The following is a 16,494-nucleotide window of genomic DNA, read 5'->3' as shown; positions in this document are numbered from 1 at the left end:
CAGGGTGTAGCATCAGTGTCCCTCCCAGCAGCAGGCAGGCTGCAGCAGCTGAGGTTTGGGGGGCCGATTGGCCCTGTGGGGAGTCTAGAGCAGCATTAGCCAGTAGCTGTGCCTGCAGCTCCCTTGACTGTAACACCTTGAGCGGGAGGTGAGAGACAGGGAAAGGGGGACAGATGCTCAAAAACAACTTCATGAGTGAGATGCTGAAGGGTGGTGTAGTTTAGGTGTGAGCTGCACCATTTACATTAAGCTGATAGTACTGTGCATGTTGGCAGCTGACTGTATTATTGCAGTGAGCAGTGCAGGGCATGATTTCCTGCCCCAGCACCTGAGGAAAGCTGCTCCCTGTCATGGCGGCAGGTTTCAAAGCTTCCAAATCCACCAGAAGCAGAACCCATATCATAGTATTCGTACCACCTGAGTGAGCAGACCTGAGCTTTGCAGCCTGGCCAGCATCCACTTGTGTCTCCTGGCAGGAAGGCACTGGTGTGAATCGTGGTTCAGGTCTTTCTGCTGATCCACAGACTGCTGCTGCACAGACTTAGGGTGTTTAAGGATGTTAAGATCTTTTTGCTGTAGAAGTTGTATAGTACTAGAAATATTTTGCAGCTGTTAAGGGTTGCCAGTTTCTGGACCCTTACAGACTAAATGTTAGGTGTATCTGCTTGAAATAGCGAGAGGTTGTATCGGTGATCCTGGACTATCCACCAGCCACATGTTGTGTGTCTTGTAGTTTCCCCTTGACTCTCCTCTGACAGCATGTTCTAACAAATACTGGCTTTTGGGTGGGCCTGCTAAGCAGAGTCAAAATGCCTGACACCCTGCCACTCTTGGAAGTTTACAAAACAGATGTTAATGAAGAAAAATAATTGACAAATACCTGTTTACCCTATTTTTCCATAAAACTTTTGTTGTTTATTTGTGAGTCTGCGTAAAATGCATATATTAAAAAAGAGGCCACCAACAAAAAATGACTTTAGACTGCATCTTTGTGGGTTTGTTTGCCTGGTGGTGTTCCAAAGTAGAATCCTCCACTTCATCTTTCCTCAGTGACTTGTACAGTACTTGAAAATCTCCAGAGCTTTCAGATAGTTTGCTCTTGTATTACAGCCCTCTGTGGTATCCATGGATGTGGCTTTAACTCAGCTTGCTTTAGCTTGGTTCCAGGGATCCAAAATAGATACTGAACCTCTCTTGCTACATGCTTGTCTTAACTTCTGCTAGCATTGCAGGGCTGGACAAATACTATTATTATTAGTATTGATAATAACAAATATTAATAATAATTAATAGTAATAGCTCCCTCTGGAAATGGTCAGTGCTGCCTCAGAAGAATTGTTGAGAAGTGAGGCAAGGCACTCTCGATGAGGCAGAGCATGTAGGACTGGTGAAGAATTTCAGGCTTGAATTCCAGGCTTTTCAGACTTTAGACACTTTATATATCTGATCCCAGTGTTTCCTGTTCTTTTTTTTTTTCTTTTTTTTTTTTTTTTCTGTCTCCCTGTTTAATAATTTTTGGCAGGCTAAACAATTTGGTTAGCATCAGAACTTTTTTGTTAAGCTATATGGCTTTATGTTAGGAACAAATGCTCTACTTAATAATTTTTGTTTGTTTTGTACAGTGTTAAAAATAGCATGGCATTCAGGTTTCATGTTTTCTGGTCTATGTTTCACTGTTGAAGGCAGGCCAGCCTCTGATGGAAGTGCAGTGTTACGGATGCTTGCTGTCTTCTCTGAGTAGAATGTTCTGGAGCTGCAAATCGGAGCTGAAAGTTTTCCAAAGTCAGGATGTTATAAATGAATCTGCTTTCTCTTCCAGACATTCCCATGCAAATGGCTTGTGGGAGGTAACAGCTTAAAAGGTTGCAGGAGAGATACCTTCTGTACCATCTTCCAGAAACCAATTGCAGTGTTCAAAATACTTATTGACAAGCTGTTTTGATGTGGACCTTATTTCTAGAAAAAATACTAGCTTGTCAGCTCTTCAATGATTTTATTCTGGTTTTATATCCCCAGTCATTTAAAGAACTCTTACCATTTTTTAACATATATGAAAGTCAAGTGCTAACATTTGAATAAATCCCTGAAACTGTGGCAATCTAGAAAGTCACATTTTTAAATCTGGCATCACCTGTGTCTCAGTCTAGCACTTGGCCATGATTTGGGGAAGTTGCAGTCAGCTTCTACTGATTCTTGAATAAGAGTCCAGGCTACTTCTCCTCTTTTTAGTTTCTGTTAGGAAGAAAAACAAAACAAAAATAACAACCACAACTCACAAATTTCAAAGCAGATAAAGTTCAATAAATTATACTCATTTTTCTGTTATTGAAAATAACTTAGAATTTTTGAATTCATTGACTACCTGAGCACAATTAGCACTATATTTGTGACTACAGCAGGCTGTAATTACATCAGGGCAACACATACCTCCTGTTACTATTTGTGCTGAAAATGTCTGATGAAACCACTACAGAATTTCTCAGCGGAAGTCACTGTGTAATGTCTGATTCCCTTTGTGTCTTTCAGCTTGCAGGGTATTTTTGGGTTTGTGTGTTAAGCTACAAACATGCAGAGTCATAACACTGACTGAGAAAATTTATAGTGCGAATGGGAAATGAGTACTGCTGTGTCTCTCTTCTTGTGTAGGTTTTGTGCTAAGTACCAGCCTGTCTTCTGCAGCCTGCTGCTCTGCAGCTCTGCTGGTGTGCTGCTGTTTGTAACTTATTTTGATGGATGGTTGCAACTAGTCTTAAGACAGACTAGCTTGCCAGGGAGGAGAATGAGGCGGCTTCATATCTTATTTTTTTCCAAAAGATAATTTTTTGGTAGTTTTTGCTCTTTCAGATGAAGGAAAAAGAAAGATGTGATGACCAAGAAGTGACAACTGTTGAGCAGAGTGTGCAAAGATTCCAGTGGAAAATCAGAGGCTTTGAAACTGTCACAGCCAGGTTCTGAGCAGAAGGAATGAAGTTGCTGAAAAGCTTTGAGGCAAATAACATTAGTCCTGGATAAGGGGGGATTGGAGCTTAAATATCTGGCTAATCTCACTGTTCTGTAAGTTACTCAGCCACTAGTACAGTTCCTCAAAGAGAAGCAACAGAAAGGTTGTGGTTCTGTTTTTGTTTTCCTTCGGAATGCACTTTACAGTCCCTTTCTACATATGAATAATTTCAGGAACATTTTGTAAAAAATATGGTTTGTTGGCTGACTGCAGATACGGCATACTAATAGGTGGTTTTTACCTCTAATTGCTCTTACTTCAGAATTAATACACAATATGCAAGGACCTTGAATGAAGCAAGTTGTTCCTTGAGAAATGTTAATGCTGTTTTCCAGCATGCTATTTATTTAGCAAATTAAGATTGGTACAGTGTCTTTATGAAATCTAGTACCAGTGGTAGAGAACAGCAGCACTGTAGGGAATTTTTATATTACAATATTAAAAACCAGTATTTAGCAACCCGGCCCTAGTCCAGTGTCTGATCAGAAATGACAGTTTCTTTCTGAGAATCAATTCCAACAGCAGAATAAATAAGTGTTTTTTATAGATTTTAAGAGCAGTTGAAAAATACCAGCTTTTCTCTATGTGGTCTATTGCAATTTACACAGACCTGGCACTGTTACTACATAAGCAGCTCCTTGTAAGGATCTCAGCTATAAGGAAGATGCTTGCTTTTAAGAGGTGTGTTGTCACTGAATACTGCAGCACTGATTTACACTACTAGGAAGTACTATTTTTACCACAAGTCTGTTTCAGCCTCTGGCAATACCAGCTATTTCAGCATGGTTCCTGCCTCCTGCCCCTCCAGTTGGCATCTCTGTTGTCACACAACCAGCTGCTGCCATTTGTTTATTTCTGCCTCCCCATATTGTTCTGTGGCACTGCTCACTCCTAACCCACTCAGTCATCTGTGCTAAGAGCAGTTGAGCTGTCCTGCCACTCTGTATCCTCCAAATCAGCAAAGTGAGCATTTCCTGCTTTCCACATCTCCCCAGCTTAGCTTTGGGTTATTTCAGGAAAGATATCAGTTTACTTGCTCCTAAATCCTGCTTTGTTGTGTAGCCAGTGCTGTGCAGAGCAGCTTTGCTCACATGGCTTTGCAGGTGTCAGGATGATACAGTGTGAAGTTGGTCTTCATGAGTAAGGTTGGAAAGTCTTTGCCGCATGCAGCTTCTGTGCAGGAGTATCCAGTCTTGGGCAGTGTTGATGGTGGGTGCTGCCTCCTTCTCACAGCAAAGCCTCATCTGTGTTAACAGTGCAGCATTTTCTTCTGCGCCATGAAGCCAAGGGCCAGACATACATCAATGAACTGTGATCTGCCAGCTGGTGGAACCTGGCACATGGCATTGCACAGGAGCAGAGCCACGCATAGGGCTTGTTCTACAAACTACAGCTTCCTCACAAGGGGAGCAGGAGGGGCAAGCACTGATCTCTTCTCTTTGGTGACCAATGACAGAACCTGAGGGAATGGCAGGAAAACTGAGACTAGAGGGTTGCCCCCTTTGGTGTACTGGTAGCTTGTTAAAAATGAGCCTCACACATCTTCCAGGTTACAGCAGAGCAGTGAAAGAACAGCTTGGGTGTGCTCTTCCCTTTTTCCTCTTCCTTCCCCACAGTGAACTGAAAACTCTGTTTGTTTTGGGCAATAAAACTCTCAATTTCTGCACAGACACTACTCTTTTCTCCTCCAGGGCAGGTAAGAGTCAGCTATCTGCCCAAAATGAGTTGGTTTCTTTCTTTTCTACCCCAAAAGAAGAACAAATACAAGAATTACCTGGCTTCCTCAGCAAGTGGGTGAAGTTGAGAAGCTGCAGGCAACTGGCTTTTCTATCCTGGTGACACGATAGCTGACAGTGTGAGAGCAGTGATGGTTTATCTATGTGATCAGTCACGCATAGTTGTGCACGCACCGTTGCATTATTGCAAATGGCATCTGCATATGCAGCAAGGACAAGACAAGTGCACAGCCCAAAAAAGGGGGGAGGGCCGTTACTATTGTATGCAATAGGATGTGGCAGAAGCCATGTTGATGGTGTAAACTTCCTTCAGCCCCCTCCCAGCCTCCTGAGGCATGGGCCTGTGATGCAGTAGTGGGGGCAGGGGCAGCTCTGTTCTCCTCCGAGATGCCACCCAGACACTGGATGGGTTTGTCAGCAAGCTGAAACTTTCAGGCTGTGTGTGCAAATGCATGCTGGTTGTTGACATGTGGGAGAGCTGACAGCAGTTGTAGCTTTTCCTCTCCCTAGGGCAGGCACTGGAGGAGTGAGACACCTGCTTAATTGGAGAGGATGCTGGGGGCATTCAGGGATGCTTGCAGACATTGCAGTGATGAGGTGGGGGTCCTGGGCCAGCACATGCTTCTGCTCATTATTTAGCTTCACCCTTTTGGTGAGTTGACCCTGGCTGGATGCCAGGTGTCCACAGAGCTTATCTATCACTCCTTTCCTTAACTGGACATGGGGAGAGAAAAATATAAGAAAAGGCTCATGGTTCGAGATAAGGACAGCGAGATCACTCACCAATTACCATCATGGGCTAAACAAATTCAACTTAGGGAAATTAGTTTAATTTATTGCCAATCAAAATTAGACATCCGGCAGCTCCTGTGTGGGGTCCGCTTTGAGCGACGTGGTGGATGTCTGCTCCACCATGGACCTCCATGGGCTGCAAGGGGACAACCTGCCTCAGCATGGTCTGCACCATGGGCTCAGGGGCCTGGAGCACCTTCTGCCCCTCCTTCTGCACTGACCTGGATGTCTGCAGAGCTCTTCCTCTCGCATATTCTCACTCTTCTCTTCCTGCTGTTGTTCTGCAGCAGTTTTTTTTTCCCCTTCTAAATATGTTATCCCAGAGGTGCTACCGCTGTTGCTGATGGGCTTGGCCTTGGCCAGCAGTGGGTCCATCTTGGAGCTGGGTGGCATTGGCTCTACTGGACATGGAGGAATCTTCTAGCAGCTTCTCACAAAAGCCACCCCTGTAGCCCCCCTGCTATGAAAACCTTGCCACACAAACCCAATACAACCCTGAATGCCCTTGTCCCAGGCCGTACTACCCCATCTGTCCACCCCGAATTCAGGTCATTTCTGTGGATATGTGTCCCAGGTTCCCAGTTCTCATCTGTTCTTGTCATTCCCTGTCCTGCTCCAACCTCTTTTTCCTACCCCCTTCTCATCTGATGTCTCTTGGGCTTTTCTCTGGGGCTCTTCATTGCCTCGTCTCATTTCCTGTGTGACACTGTCCCTGTTTCCCTGCTAAACTGGTTTTGGTTACCCCATGTACCTTTAGGCCTATGCTGCACATGCTCCTTTTGTCCCATCCCCACTCTGGAGAGCAGACAGTGCTCCCACAGTCACTGCTTTGCATTAACCCTGGGCTCTGGGAACCTCCGTGTGGCTGCAGCACTAAGGGTTTGTGGAACATCAGGTGTTTTCTATATATTTTGCATTTTTATAGTACCTTGGTGATTTACAGGTTTTCTCTGCTGTTTTGTCCAAGATATTGGACAGAGGAAGATGTATAAATTTTGATTCAGTGACAGACTGGTGGTGTTAACTCTTTAAAATATCTACTACATTTTTAAAAATAATTTTTGCCAGGTTGAGATTCCCCTGTGTATAGAGCAGTCATGTCCTAGAGAGAACCCCAGGTATGATGCTGATTTCCTTGAATGTCTGATATATGAGCTGAAGAGCGGTGCTCTGGAACATGCAAAGGCTATTGGAGCATGCACCCAGTTACCCAGTCAGTATGGCAGGCTGTTGAGTTCACAGATGGCTTCCCAGCAAAATCCAGAATTGCTTGGGCGAACTCAGCACAGCATGTGACAGAGCTAGAGCTGAGCTTCTAGTGCTTGGCTCCTATGGCGCTGCTGAACTGCATGTGTCTGTAGGGTTTCCCCCCGTGATTATTCTTTCTTTAGGGGAGTAAACTCTTCTGTAGGCTGTACATCTTCTGACTGTGTATATTTTCTCTTCCACGTCTTCACTGCACCATGGGGTCACTTTTAAAACACAGCTAGCTTCTTTCTTCACGGGAATATGTGACAAATATCCTTTGCATGTTAAATTCCTGTTCAGATACTTTGTGGCATCCCTGAATCACCCTTCTGTCAACAGCAAGCAGTTTGACCTGCCAGGTTTAGCATGTGCTTTTAGTGAGTGTCCCCAAGCATGCCAGGACATATTAACAATTAAATTGTGGTCAGTTGCCCAGCAAACACTGATATGTTTAAAATCAGAGGAGGAGGAATGCTGCCTGACTGCAAGCAAGGTGCCAGTTTTACTACCCTCAAAGTTTATCGCCTTTCCTAATTGAAATTCCAAACAATGTCCACCACCGCCTGTGTCTGTAAACCTCCAGTAAGTGTGATGTAAGGTGACCTGGTGTGACTGGGAACTTGCACAAGGCAGGCGGTGCAGGCCGTTCTCACCAAGCACAAATGACACTGTGGGTTCAGCAGTTGTTTTCCTTCTCTGATTATTTATTTACATTTTTAGAATGATCCTGGGTGGAGAATGACTGCTCACTCAACCCCATGTCCTTGCTTGCACTTCCACACAGAGACTCTCTTTGGAAGCTCCATGGGATTGTAGACCTGTTTCATGGTCTCAGTCCCATGACAGGAGTTACAAAAAGGCTTGTGTTTCTCTGGTGCCGTGGGGCAGTATAAACCGATGCTTTTGGCCACCTTTCCCATATGGGGAGAAAGTGGGCTGCTGCATTTGGCTTGCAATGGTATTGTGTACTTGTGGCCAAAATACAAATTGTGCTAGTTCCCTGCCTGAATGTTTGAGAAATGAACATTAAGTCCTACCCTGCTGCATGGGCCTGACTGCATTTGATGAATTGGAGTCAGTGCTGGCAAAACATAATTGCTCATAATTGCAGCAAATCATGCGCAATGCTCATACTGTGAACTACAAAGCTTTTGTCCACCACCGCTTATCCAGCTGCTTAAAAAACTCTCCTGTTAAAGTGCATGAAGCTTCGAAACAGCCTTCAGGATCTGGTTGTTCAGATTTTGTTGAGGGCACTGAAAAATATTTGGTCTCTTTGAAGAACTTGCTTCTATTCCCCAGAGTTTCTCCTGATGTGGGGGAGCAGGAGCTAGACTGCAGGACAAGGGATGGCTCAGCAGTACAGCAAGATGAAAGCAAGGATAGCTATTAAAAGGAAGTCTGAGCATTGCTCTTGATCTGTGTCCTTGATAAAAATCCCTAGTGCTGTTCATCCTTCCAGTAACAGCTGCAGGCATGTTGTTTCCCCTCTTTCTGTACTACTGAACAATCTGTCCTTTCTGGGGTTTCTTTGGGTTTTGCATTTTCTGCAATAAAAAATGTTTTTTTATACCTATCAGAAGTGTTTGTTTCAGCAGATGCTAAAAAAGTGTGCATGCATGAGAGAGCAGTCTATGTGTTTCTTCACTTTGCAAGAGCACAAAATTGCTGGGATGAATTGCCTTTGTTTCCTGTGCACTCTATTACTTTGGTTTATGATGGTCAGTGCTGTCAGCCTGTGGCAGTCATGTTTACAGAGCACTGCTGAGTCAAATATCCTAGCTGGATATTTTAAAATGTTGGATACTTTCATAGCCACAGGTATTTGGAGCTGTAATTGCTGAGATAAGAGTGCTGCAGTTTGTGAGGTAGAGAATTTGATACAGTGGCCACACGTCTTGGCGTGGCACACTGCCTGCCCTCGTCGAGCAGGGTCCCAACCCACTGCTGAAGTAGGTGGGATCCACTGGAACGGCAGGGCTAGCCACAAGCCAATTTCATCTCAGTTAATACTGTTCCCTTTTTTTCTGTCTTTTAGTGTCAAGATGGTGCTGATGTGGACCAGTGGGGACACGTTCAAGACTCTTTACTTCATCTTGAATCAGGCTCCTTTTCAGTTCTCCATCTGTGGACTCCTGCAGGTTTTTGTGGACATCGCTATCCTGCTGCAGGCTTACTTGTACAGCTACTACCCTCAGAAGCCTGTGTCCCACACTACACACCCAGCCAGCACCAAGGCCCTGTGATGTACTTAGCTGGACAGGTTGCATGCAGGTCAACAGTGCGGTGGAGTCAGCCATGGCAGTTCCTCTTCCGCTTGTAAATACTCCTGTGTTGGCAAGTTGAAAGCAGAAATGAGAACAAGGATTGAAAATCTGGCTGCACATCAGCTCGGGAGGTTTCATTTTAAATAACTTGCTCTCTCTGTTTCAGACTTGGCTGTACAGAACTCTTTCTTGGTGGGGGGAGTGGCACTTTATTTTTGCATATGTACCTATGAGCCTTATCAATTCACAAATGTTTGTATGTTCAATCACAAGGGCTGGATGGTTTGTGTTTTTAATGCTATTTAATAGTGTTACACCACAGAAATTATAGGATAATTTGTCTGAAACTTTTACCTATTTATAAAGTCTGTTTATTGGCAGGAGGTTTGTGGCATATGCTAGCATTCAGTATCTCCACAATGTAGGAAGAAGTATTGGAGCAAAAATTCAGGAGCTTTCAGGGTATCTGGTGAGCAGGGGAGAGGGGCTCTGCAAAGAGGTGAGCAGCCAGGAATGAACCAGTCATACACAGTGCAAAGAATCAATGTGTTATCAAGTGAATGGCAGGTGTTCACCCCCTCCGTGGGATCAGTATGACAGGTGGACACATCAAGGAGATGATGAAGAGGGTCTGAGTATGGACAATATTGGAGCTGTGTTGAGAGCAGGCACAGCCAGTTGAGTGATCAGCTGTAAGGAACAGCTAACAGGAGACTGCAGGTAACTTAGGTTGTCTTGCTTTGAAACGGTGGGGTTTGGGAGCAGACCACACTGCACTGAGGGTGCAGCACTGCTCCTGCAGTTGCAGGACATCCTTCGCAAGCTCAGGGGGCCAGCAGATGTGTGTTGCCAGTATTGCCAGGCAAGCATTTCTAGATGGCAACAGAGCTACAGAGGTAGAAGCAGCTCCACTTCCGTTGCCTCAGAAGGGGAAGTGAGAAAGCTTGAGACAGAGAAAAAGTCGTATCCTATGGAGCAGGACTAGCATCTGACAGTTTGATTTGTGGAGGCTGAGATTCACGTTCATGTTGTTTAATGCCAAACAAGAATCAGTTTATGTTTTGAGGTGTTTCTTGCATTGACTCAACAAGGAAGGAGTCCACGTTTTCCTTTTCCTGTTGCTTAAGATCTTCTAGGCTCTTAGAATAATCAGCAGCCTGTAGTTAGACAGAGGGACTGGGAAAGCTGAAAGAGCAGAGTTTATTTATAAATGCAGATGTTGTCTGCAATAGCTGTTTGCCAGCATAGGTCATCGTGCCCTTTCTGAGAACTGCACATGTTTAGCAGATGCAGGTGGTGTGGAGCTGTGGCCAAGTCCCTGGGCTTCTGCCAGCTGCCGTCATGAAACTGCCCTGGTTGGTGTGAAGCAGCCATGGCAAGACAGGCCCAGGAACAGCTATGCCTGTGCTGGTTTCTTCTTCATGAGGCTCCCTCCCTGCTGCTGGGTGAATCCTGTCTGACCACAGGCAAGTTGTTAGGGCTGGGACATATTTTTGAGAATCATCTTTTCTCCAAGATTAGGCCAAGAGCTTATATTTTCTTATCGATGGCAGCAAGTCTGAGGTTTAATAAGTTCAGTATGTAAATCAGATACTTCCCCTACCCTGTTTTATTTGAGGACCTCATGATTTGAGTCTGGACTGTCTTCATCAATGGCAAACTGTCCTCTTGAGGGGAAGCATCAGCAGGCTGCAGCAGTGGTTGCATGGTGCTCGGTTGAGAATGTTCATCATAAGACACGGAAGAGTGGGCTGTCCCTCTGCTGCTTTACAGGCTTGTGCCCCTTTCACTCCCCAGGTAGCCCCAGGCTGTCATCGGGGCTCCCCCTGCATGTGCTGTTTGGTTTTGGAGGTGACGCGTTGGGGGCGGAGGGCTGAGGCCCACACCTGTGGGCAGAAGTCCTGCCCTGGGGCCAGCAAGCTGTCTTGCCCTTTGGCAAGGCACTGCTGGAGGTGGAAGGAAGGGCATCCTCGGGAAGTCCCTCCTGCCCCGCAGATCCAGTGGGATCTGCATGAGTAGAGCAGAGCTGAGGAGGGTGGCTGCTCTGGGAGCTGGGCACTGAGCGCTCTGCCTGGGCACTGATTCCACACTGTTCGATACTGGACTCTTTTAGGCCTGAAGTGACCTTACTAAGACGATGTACCCGGCATTGCAGACTATGAATGTTTTGTTGCTCTCTTTTCTCCAATGTTCTGGTTGTGTTACAGGAACATTGGGGGTTTTGTCTTTTCTAATTGAAAACTTACTTAACAACTGGCTTCTCTGGTACGCTGCTTTAATGAGGATTGTATTTCTACTGTATGCAAACAAACACTTTCTTGTGTGTTTTAATGGTCTGAAGGATTTTTTAATAACTTGTAATGATAAGATTTTTGTATATGGTGGTCTTTTTCTAATATTCGATCAAACGGGGATCTAAGAAATAAATGGCTGTTAAGAAATACACTTCTGTATGTTATAGCTTCACCTGGTAGTGCACACTTGTGGCCACCTCTTTGGCTTTGAACTACAGCTTGTTTTTTCCTTTTGGGACTTTTATCTGGGCAGATTCTTGAGTCTGTCATCAGTACCCAAACAAGCAAGCTCTGCAGACCAGTCTCATTCACACCAGAGCTGCAAATGCTGGAAGAGAAGCCAGTGAAACCATGTCTAGAGTAATCTTCATGTGGCGTTTAGCAAGGTAGGACTCTTGGCCAGGAACTCTTGAACTTCATCTTGCAAGATATTTTAGGGACAAAATGTTACAAAACTTTGGTTTTGTTCTTTTAATTGTCAGGAATTATCTGTATTGATCACCTCAGAGAATAAGAAATCAGTTACTTTAAATACATCTCTTTGAATGTATGGTACATTTCATGGAGTTTATTTTCTCTGTTGGTTGCCATGTTTTTTAAATAGAAATTACTTATTATATATAATTTGCAGTGTTGCTTTGTTTTGATCAGGTATAAGATGCATGCTTCTTAACTCTTATTATAACTCTGCTTGTCGAGAGCATTGTCTGTATGAATAATTAGCGTGCTTTTTGTTCCCGGTGAGTGGGTAAGCACAAGTCGTAAATTGTCCTGAAGTTATGATGCATTACAGGGATTCTTGATTTCTGTCCCCTGCTCTTCTGTACATCCTGGGGTTAACTTACCCTCATGACCACTAAACTCTTTTATGCTTCTGATGCTCACAGAAAAAAACGATTACTAACAGATGATTATATAGCTTAAAAAGCCCCATATCATGCAAACTGCATAATGATGTCAAAGATGGGACAATGCTGAGTGACATGCTCTTTACAGCCTCTGCATGGAAGTTGAAGAAACTGAGCATGTCATCGCATGGTGAGCCAGGGTGCCAAGAGGGGTCTTGACCTCCCTCCCTGTTGATTTAGGATGTCAAAACAAGGCGAGACAGTCAAGACCAGCCTTGGGTCTGCTGTGTGGCTTCTGGGACCTGTTGGGTTGCTGTTGTGGGCTGTTTGGCTGCTCTGGCGTGGGGAGAAGGTTTGGTTCGCTGTTGCTGTGTGTAGTAGCTGCGGAAGCTGGAGAAGGGGAGTCGGTGAGGAGAGAGGGCTGGGGGCACAGCAGGGAGGTGCGAGAGACTGAGCTTGCTCAGCTGAAGGGAGACACTCTTGGAGAGGAGGGAATGAAGGAAAATCAATACCTGGAAGGGCAAAGGGAGGTAAGTAAGTGAAGTTCAGGTAAAGGAGGAAGAAAAGGAGAGGGTGGGCAGTAAAACCTGCCTGCTCCATTACAGTCTGCAGGCAGTGGAGAGCACAGAGAGCAACAGCCCAAGAGTTCTTAAAACAGCAAGCCTGCGCTTTACTAATAGTACTTGTACCATCTACCCCAAATAGTGCTGGTGATACTGGCTGCTGCACTGGCACTCACTGAGGGGACACTAATGGTGGGGTTGGCCCTAAACAAGACAGCAGGGAGCTCCTTCAGTAAAGAGAAGCTGTCACAGCCACATCTAGATGCTGCAGCAGCCAGGGAAGCAGCAGGGCCTCTGTCCCGCTGCCCTGGCCTGGGGGTGAAGCTCTCCCTTGGCCATGCAGGCAGCACTCTGTGCCACAGCTCCACAGAGAGAGACATGTCATGCTTAGATGTTTGGGTGCATGTATCTACATATGTAGTTACATGCAATTAAAACCAAAGCTCAAATTTGGCACTGGGTAGTAAAACAAAAGTTGGCCCACTGATACTGTTTGTTAAATTTGGTTGTGATCTGTAGTTTAGGCTTGAGCGCCAAGAAGGCTTCAAGGACCTGACTGACAGCTGTAGCTGATTTGGTGGCTTTCTGTAACAGAAAGAAGACAATGTGCAAGTCAACAATATGCTAGTAAATAAACACACTGCGTGGCTACCTGTGCCAACAGCAGTAAATAAGAGACTAGAACAAAATGTGAGGCGTACCCTGGAGCAGAGGCAGATCTCCCTATAAACAGCTTCATAAAGCAGCCAGGTCCCGAGCAGACGTCAGCATCCGGAAAGGCCCCAAAAGGAAAAACAGACTTAGGCCTTCCAGACCCCTGTCCTGCCCCTTCTGTGCCCCAGCTTATGTGGGTTTGGCTCTTGCAGGTGCTGGCTTAGCTGTGCTGGGAGACTGGGGGGCTTTGCTCAGCCCCAGATGGGCCAGTAGAACCATGCTGGATTTCTCTACTCATCAGTCCTTCCATCCACCTCTTTCCTTTTCCACGCCAAGGCTTCATCCTCCTGCAAGGCTGCAGCTTGCAGGCACTGGGCCTTGTGAGAGTCAAGGATACTTTGCCTCCCTGAGGCATCTGCTGTGAGACTGCTATAGACCATGCCTGTTCTGGCTTACTGCTGAGGGGATGAGACTAGTGTCAGGCTTTTCTTACAATTAGTGCTTTTTCCTAATTGACGTTGCTGCGAGGTAGGACATAGCTGTACCTATGTGCTGTACAAGCAGGAGTTGTGCTGAACTTTGTGCCATTACCTCTAACTCTGTCCCTTTATCAGTTACCACATCCTTAGCTCTCCAACATAGTTCTGTTTTTCAGATGATTATTGTTGCCAGCTGCCAGAATTTGTATGTCCAGGCCCATGCATGCTGCCACTGAGATGGCTGTGTAGAAGAGGCACCTTTGCTCACATGCCTTGTTAGTCTCTGTCCCATATGATAGAGGATTTTTTTTTTTTCTCCTTGGGTCAAAACTACTACAACCATGAAGCACTACACTGTGTTTCAAAGAAACAGGTATAACTACCTGCTGTCACTGGCATGCATTCAGACAGCAGTGTAACATTTATTACAGTTAGAGATAAATGGTCTTAAATCATGTGCCAAGTCAAAGAAAAAAAACAACTATATGCAACAAAACAAACCATTCTCCAGCAGCTGATCAAAGGTAATAAGCATCACTCATAACAACAGCTATACTTGGTGAAACTCATGCTCCTCTGGGTATCTTTTATGTCTGACAATGTGTGCATCACAACTTTATGCAGCTTCCAAAAATAATTTGTTTAAAAGGTTCCTGGTTTATATTTGTTTCCTCATCTGTCATCTCAATAGATAGAATGAAACTCTATTAAAAGCAGGCCTTGACTAGCAGACGAGTGGGCTTTGTCCCTTTATTAAAACTCTCTGCGTGCTGGAATTAATTACGTGCCTTTTGAAAATATAAAGAAGTCGCTGTTGTAGGACAATAGAAACTTGATGGAGCACAGCAATAACACAGTATGTGTCATCAGTCTGTTTATCTACACAGCTGCCGAGCTGCAGTTGGATGTCTTGGTGACGTGTTTTTCATACTGTGCAGCCAAAACCAGCGTTCATTCATCGTTATTTGTTAGCACGGTGAGCATGAAACTTTCCAGTCTGCAAGGATGTCTACTCCAACATGGCTCTTCTAAGAGGAAGCTAATGTTGCTGGTCATTTATGTGCCTCACCCCCATGAGGAGATATATTGTTGCACCCGAACACCACCATGGAATGCAGTGCTGCCCCTCAGCACCATGTCACACTTTGCCCCCCGGCAACACTCACTTTGCTAGTTTGCAGTCAGCTAAATGCAAAGTTGTATCTCCGATGTCAAACCTTAATAAGCCTTAATGCAAGAAGTGCCTGGATCAGAATTTAAAAAAATAATGCAATTAAAATCTCTCATGAGTCAACCTGGTATTGCTCTGCCAGGAGTCTGAGTCAACCCAGGCACCATCCACCAGCCCTGCTCACCTGGCCCAAGGAGTGATGTGCTGCTGGGAGGTTGGGCTGGGAATGGTGCCTGCAGCTGCATTCATTTTGATTGTAGTTCAATATAGCTGGGGATCCGGAGACTCCAATGCAGCCTGCAAGGTGGGGGGCTCAGTTTTGCTGTCTTCATCTCTCGTAACACCCAGCAGTGAGCCATGTGTGTAGCACATGGGATGCTCTGAGCTGCATAACAAAATGCAGTACCTGGCCCAGTGACCCCACTGCACTGCTGGGGGCTGTCTGACCTGGGTATGGCCTCAAAGGAGCAATGCCAGGGCGGCTATGGGCCAGAGAGGGCTGGTGGCATGGGACCCTGCTGGAGCAGCAGCACGCATGGCTTCACAGCAGCACGGTGAAATGCTGCCTCCCCCCACCACCCAAATCATCAGAAGCGAGCATGCAGCAACAAAGCTTCTAATTTTTATTAAAATAAAGTGTAACCTTTTCTTTTCCCTTGCTCCATCCCTATCAAGAATGGCTTAATATGGGAGTTTATTAATGTATGGTTGGTGTTACAACATACGCTGAGGAAAAAAAAAAAAGAAAACAGACAAATCTCACCTTCAATACATGAGCTTTTGTCCCCTTCCTGGCAGGAGAAGAATATGGAGGGTGACACAGGCTTTAATACAAACGGGGGTGTAGGTACAAGAGGCAATTGTGCTCTATTTCCCTCCATCCCCTGGTCATGTCCCACCTGCAGGAGCACTGAAAGACCCACACAGTGCATTTACTTGGAGCAGCTACACAGCTCCTGCAAGGAGGAGGCTGGAGAGCTCATGGGCTGGTTTCAGTAAAGAAACATGCAGATGCCACCATTCATTTTCCCTTTAAATTGACTTAAATATTTTGAGAATTAGGAAGAAGAGCCAGAACAATAATTCTAATTTTTAGATGACAAAATTGTCTTTTTCTTAGTAGGAAAAAAAAAAAAAAGAGTACTTCTCATGTAGAGCACAGCTGCTACACTGCAGCTCAGTCTGTGCCCACTGAAGGTGTCTTATTGACTTCACCAGCTTTGTACTATTCCTGTTTGCACACGACTGCAGCCATGGCAGCCAGAACCGGTGAGAAGGAGAATGCAAAGTTGGGACTCACTGCTGGCTGAACATCACCCTCCCCTCAGAAAGTGGAGAAATGGTGGGATTTGTAAAGGTATTTGTTATATCCAACTGTTAGCAAAGGAAAAAAAACCCACAAGATAACATTCGGTACCACAGTTAGGAAGATTGTCTGTGT

General features: G+C 45.3%; 1 protein-coding gene across 2 annotated transcripts in view; it reads left to right on the top strand.

Moving 5' to 3' along the window:
* SLC66A2 (solute carrier family 66 member 2) overlaps positions 1-9,023 on the top strand; it is a gene marked incomplete at both ends in the record, with an annotated part of 61,007 nt that extends 51,984 nt beyond the window's left edge. Inside the window, one exon of one of the 2 annotated variants that reach the window (XM_080340600.1) lies at positions 8,816-9,023. In XM_080340600.1, the coding sequence (XP_080196726.1) occupies positions 8,816-9,023 (208 nt within the window). The remainder of the gene's footprint in view (positions 1-8,815) is intronic. The other variant, XM_080340601.1, reaches the window with a different exon arrangement.
* Positions 9,024-16,494: the final 7,471 nt, after the last annotated feature.

This window comes from Nesoenas mayeri (genome assembly GCF_963082525.1).
Source record: "Nesoenas mayeri genome assembly, chromosome: 2".
Lineage (NCBI taxonomy): Eukaryota > Metazoa > Chordata > Aves > Columbiformes > Columbidae > Nesoenas > Nesoenas mayeri.
This window is presented reverse-complemented; position numbering and strand designations above follow the sequence as displayed.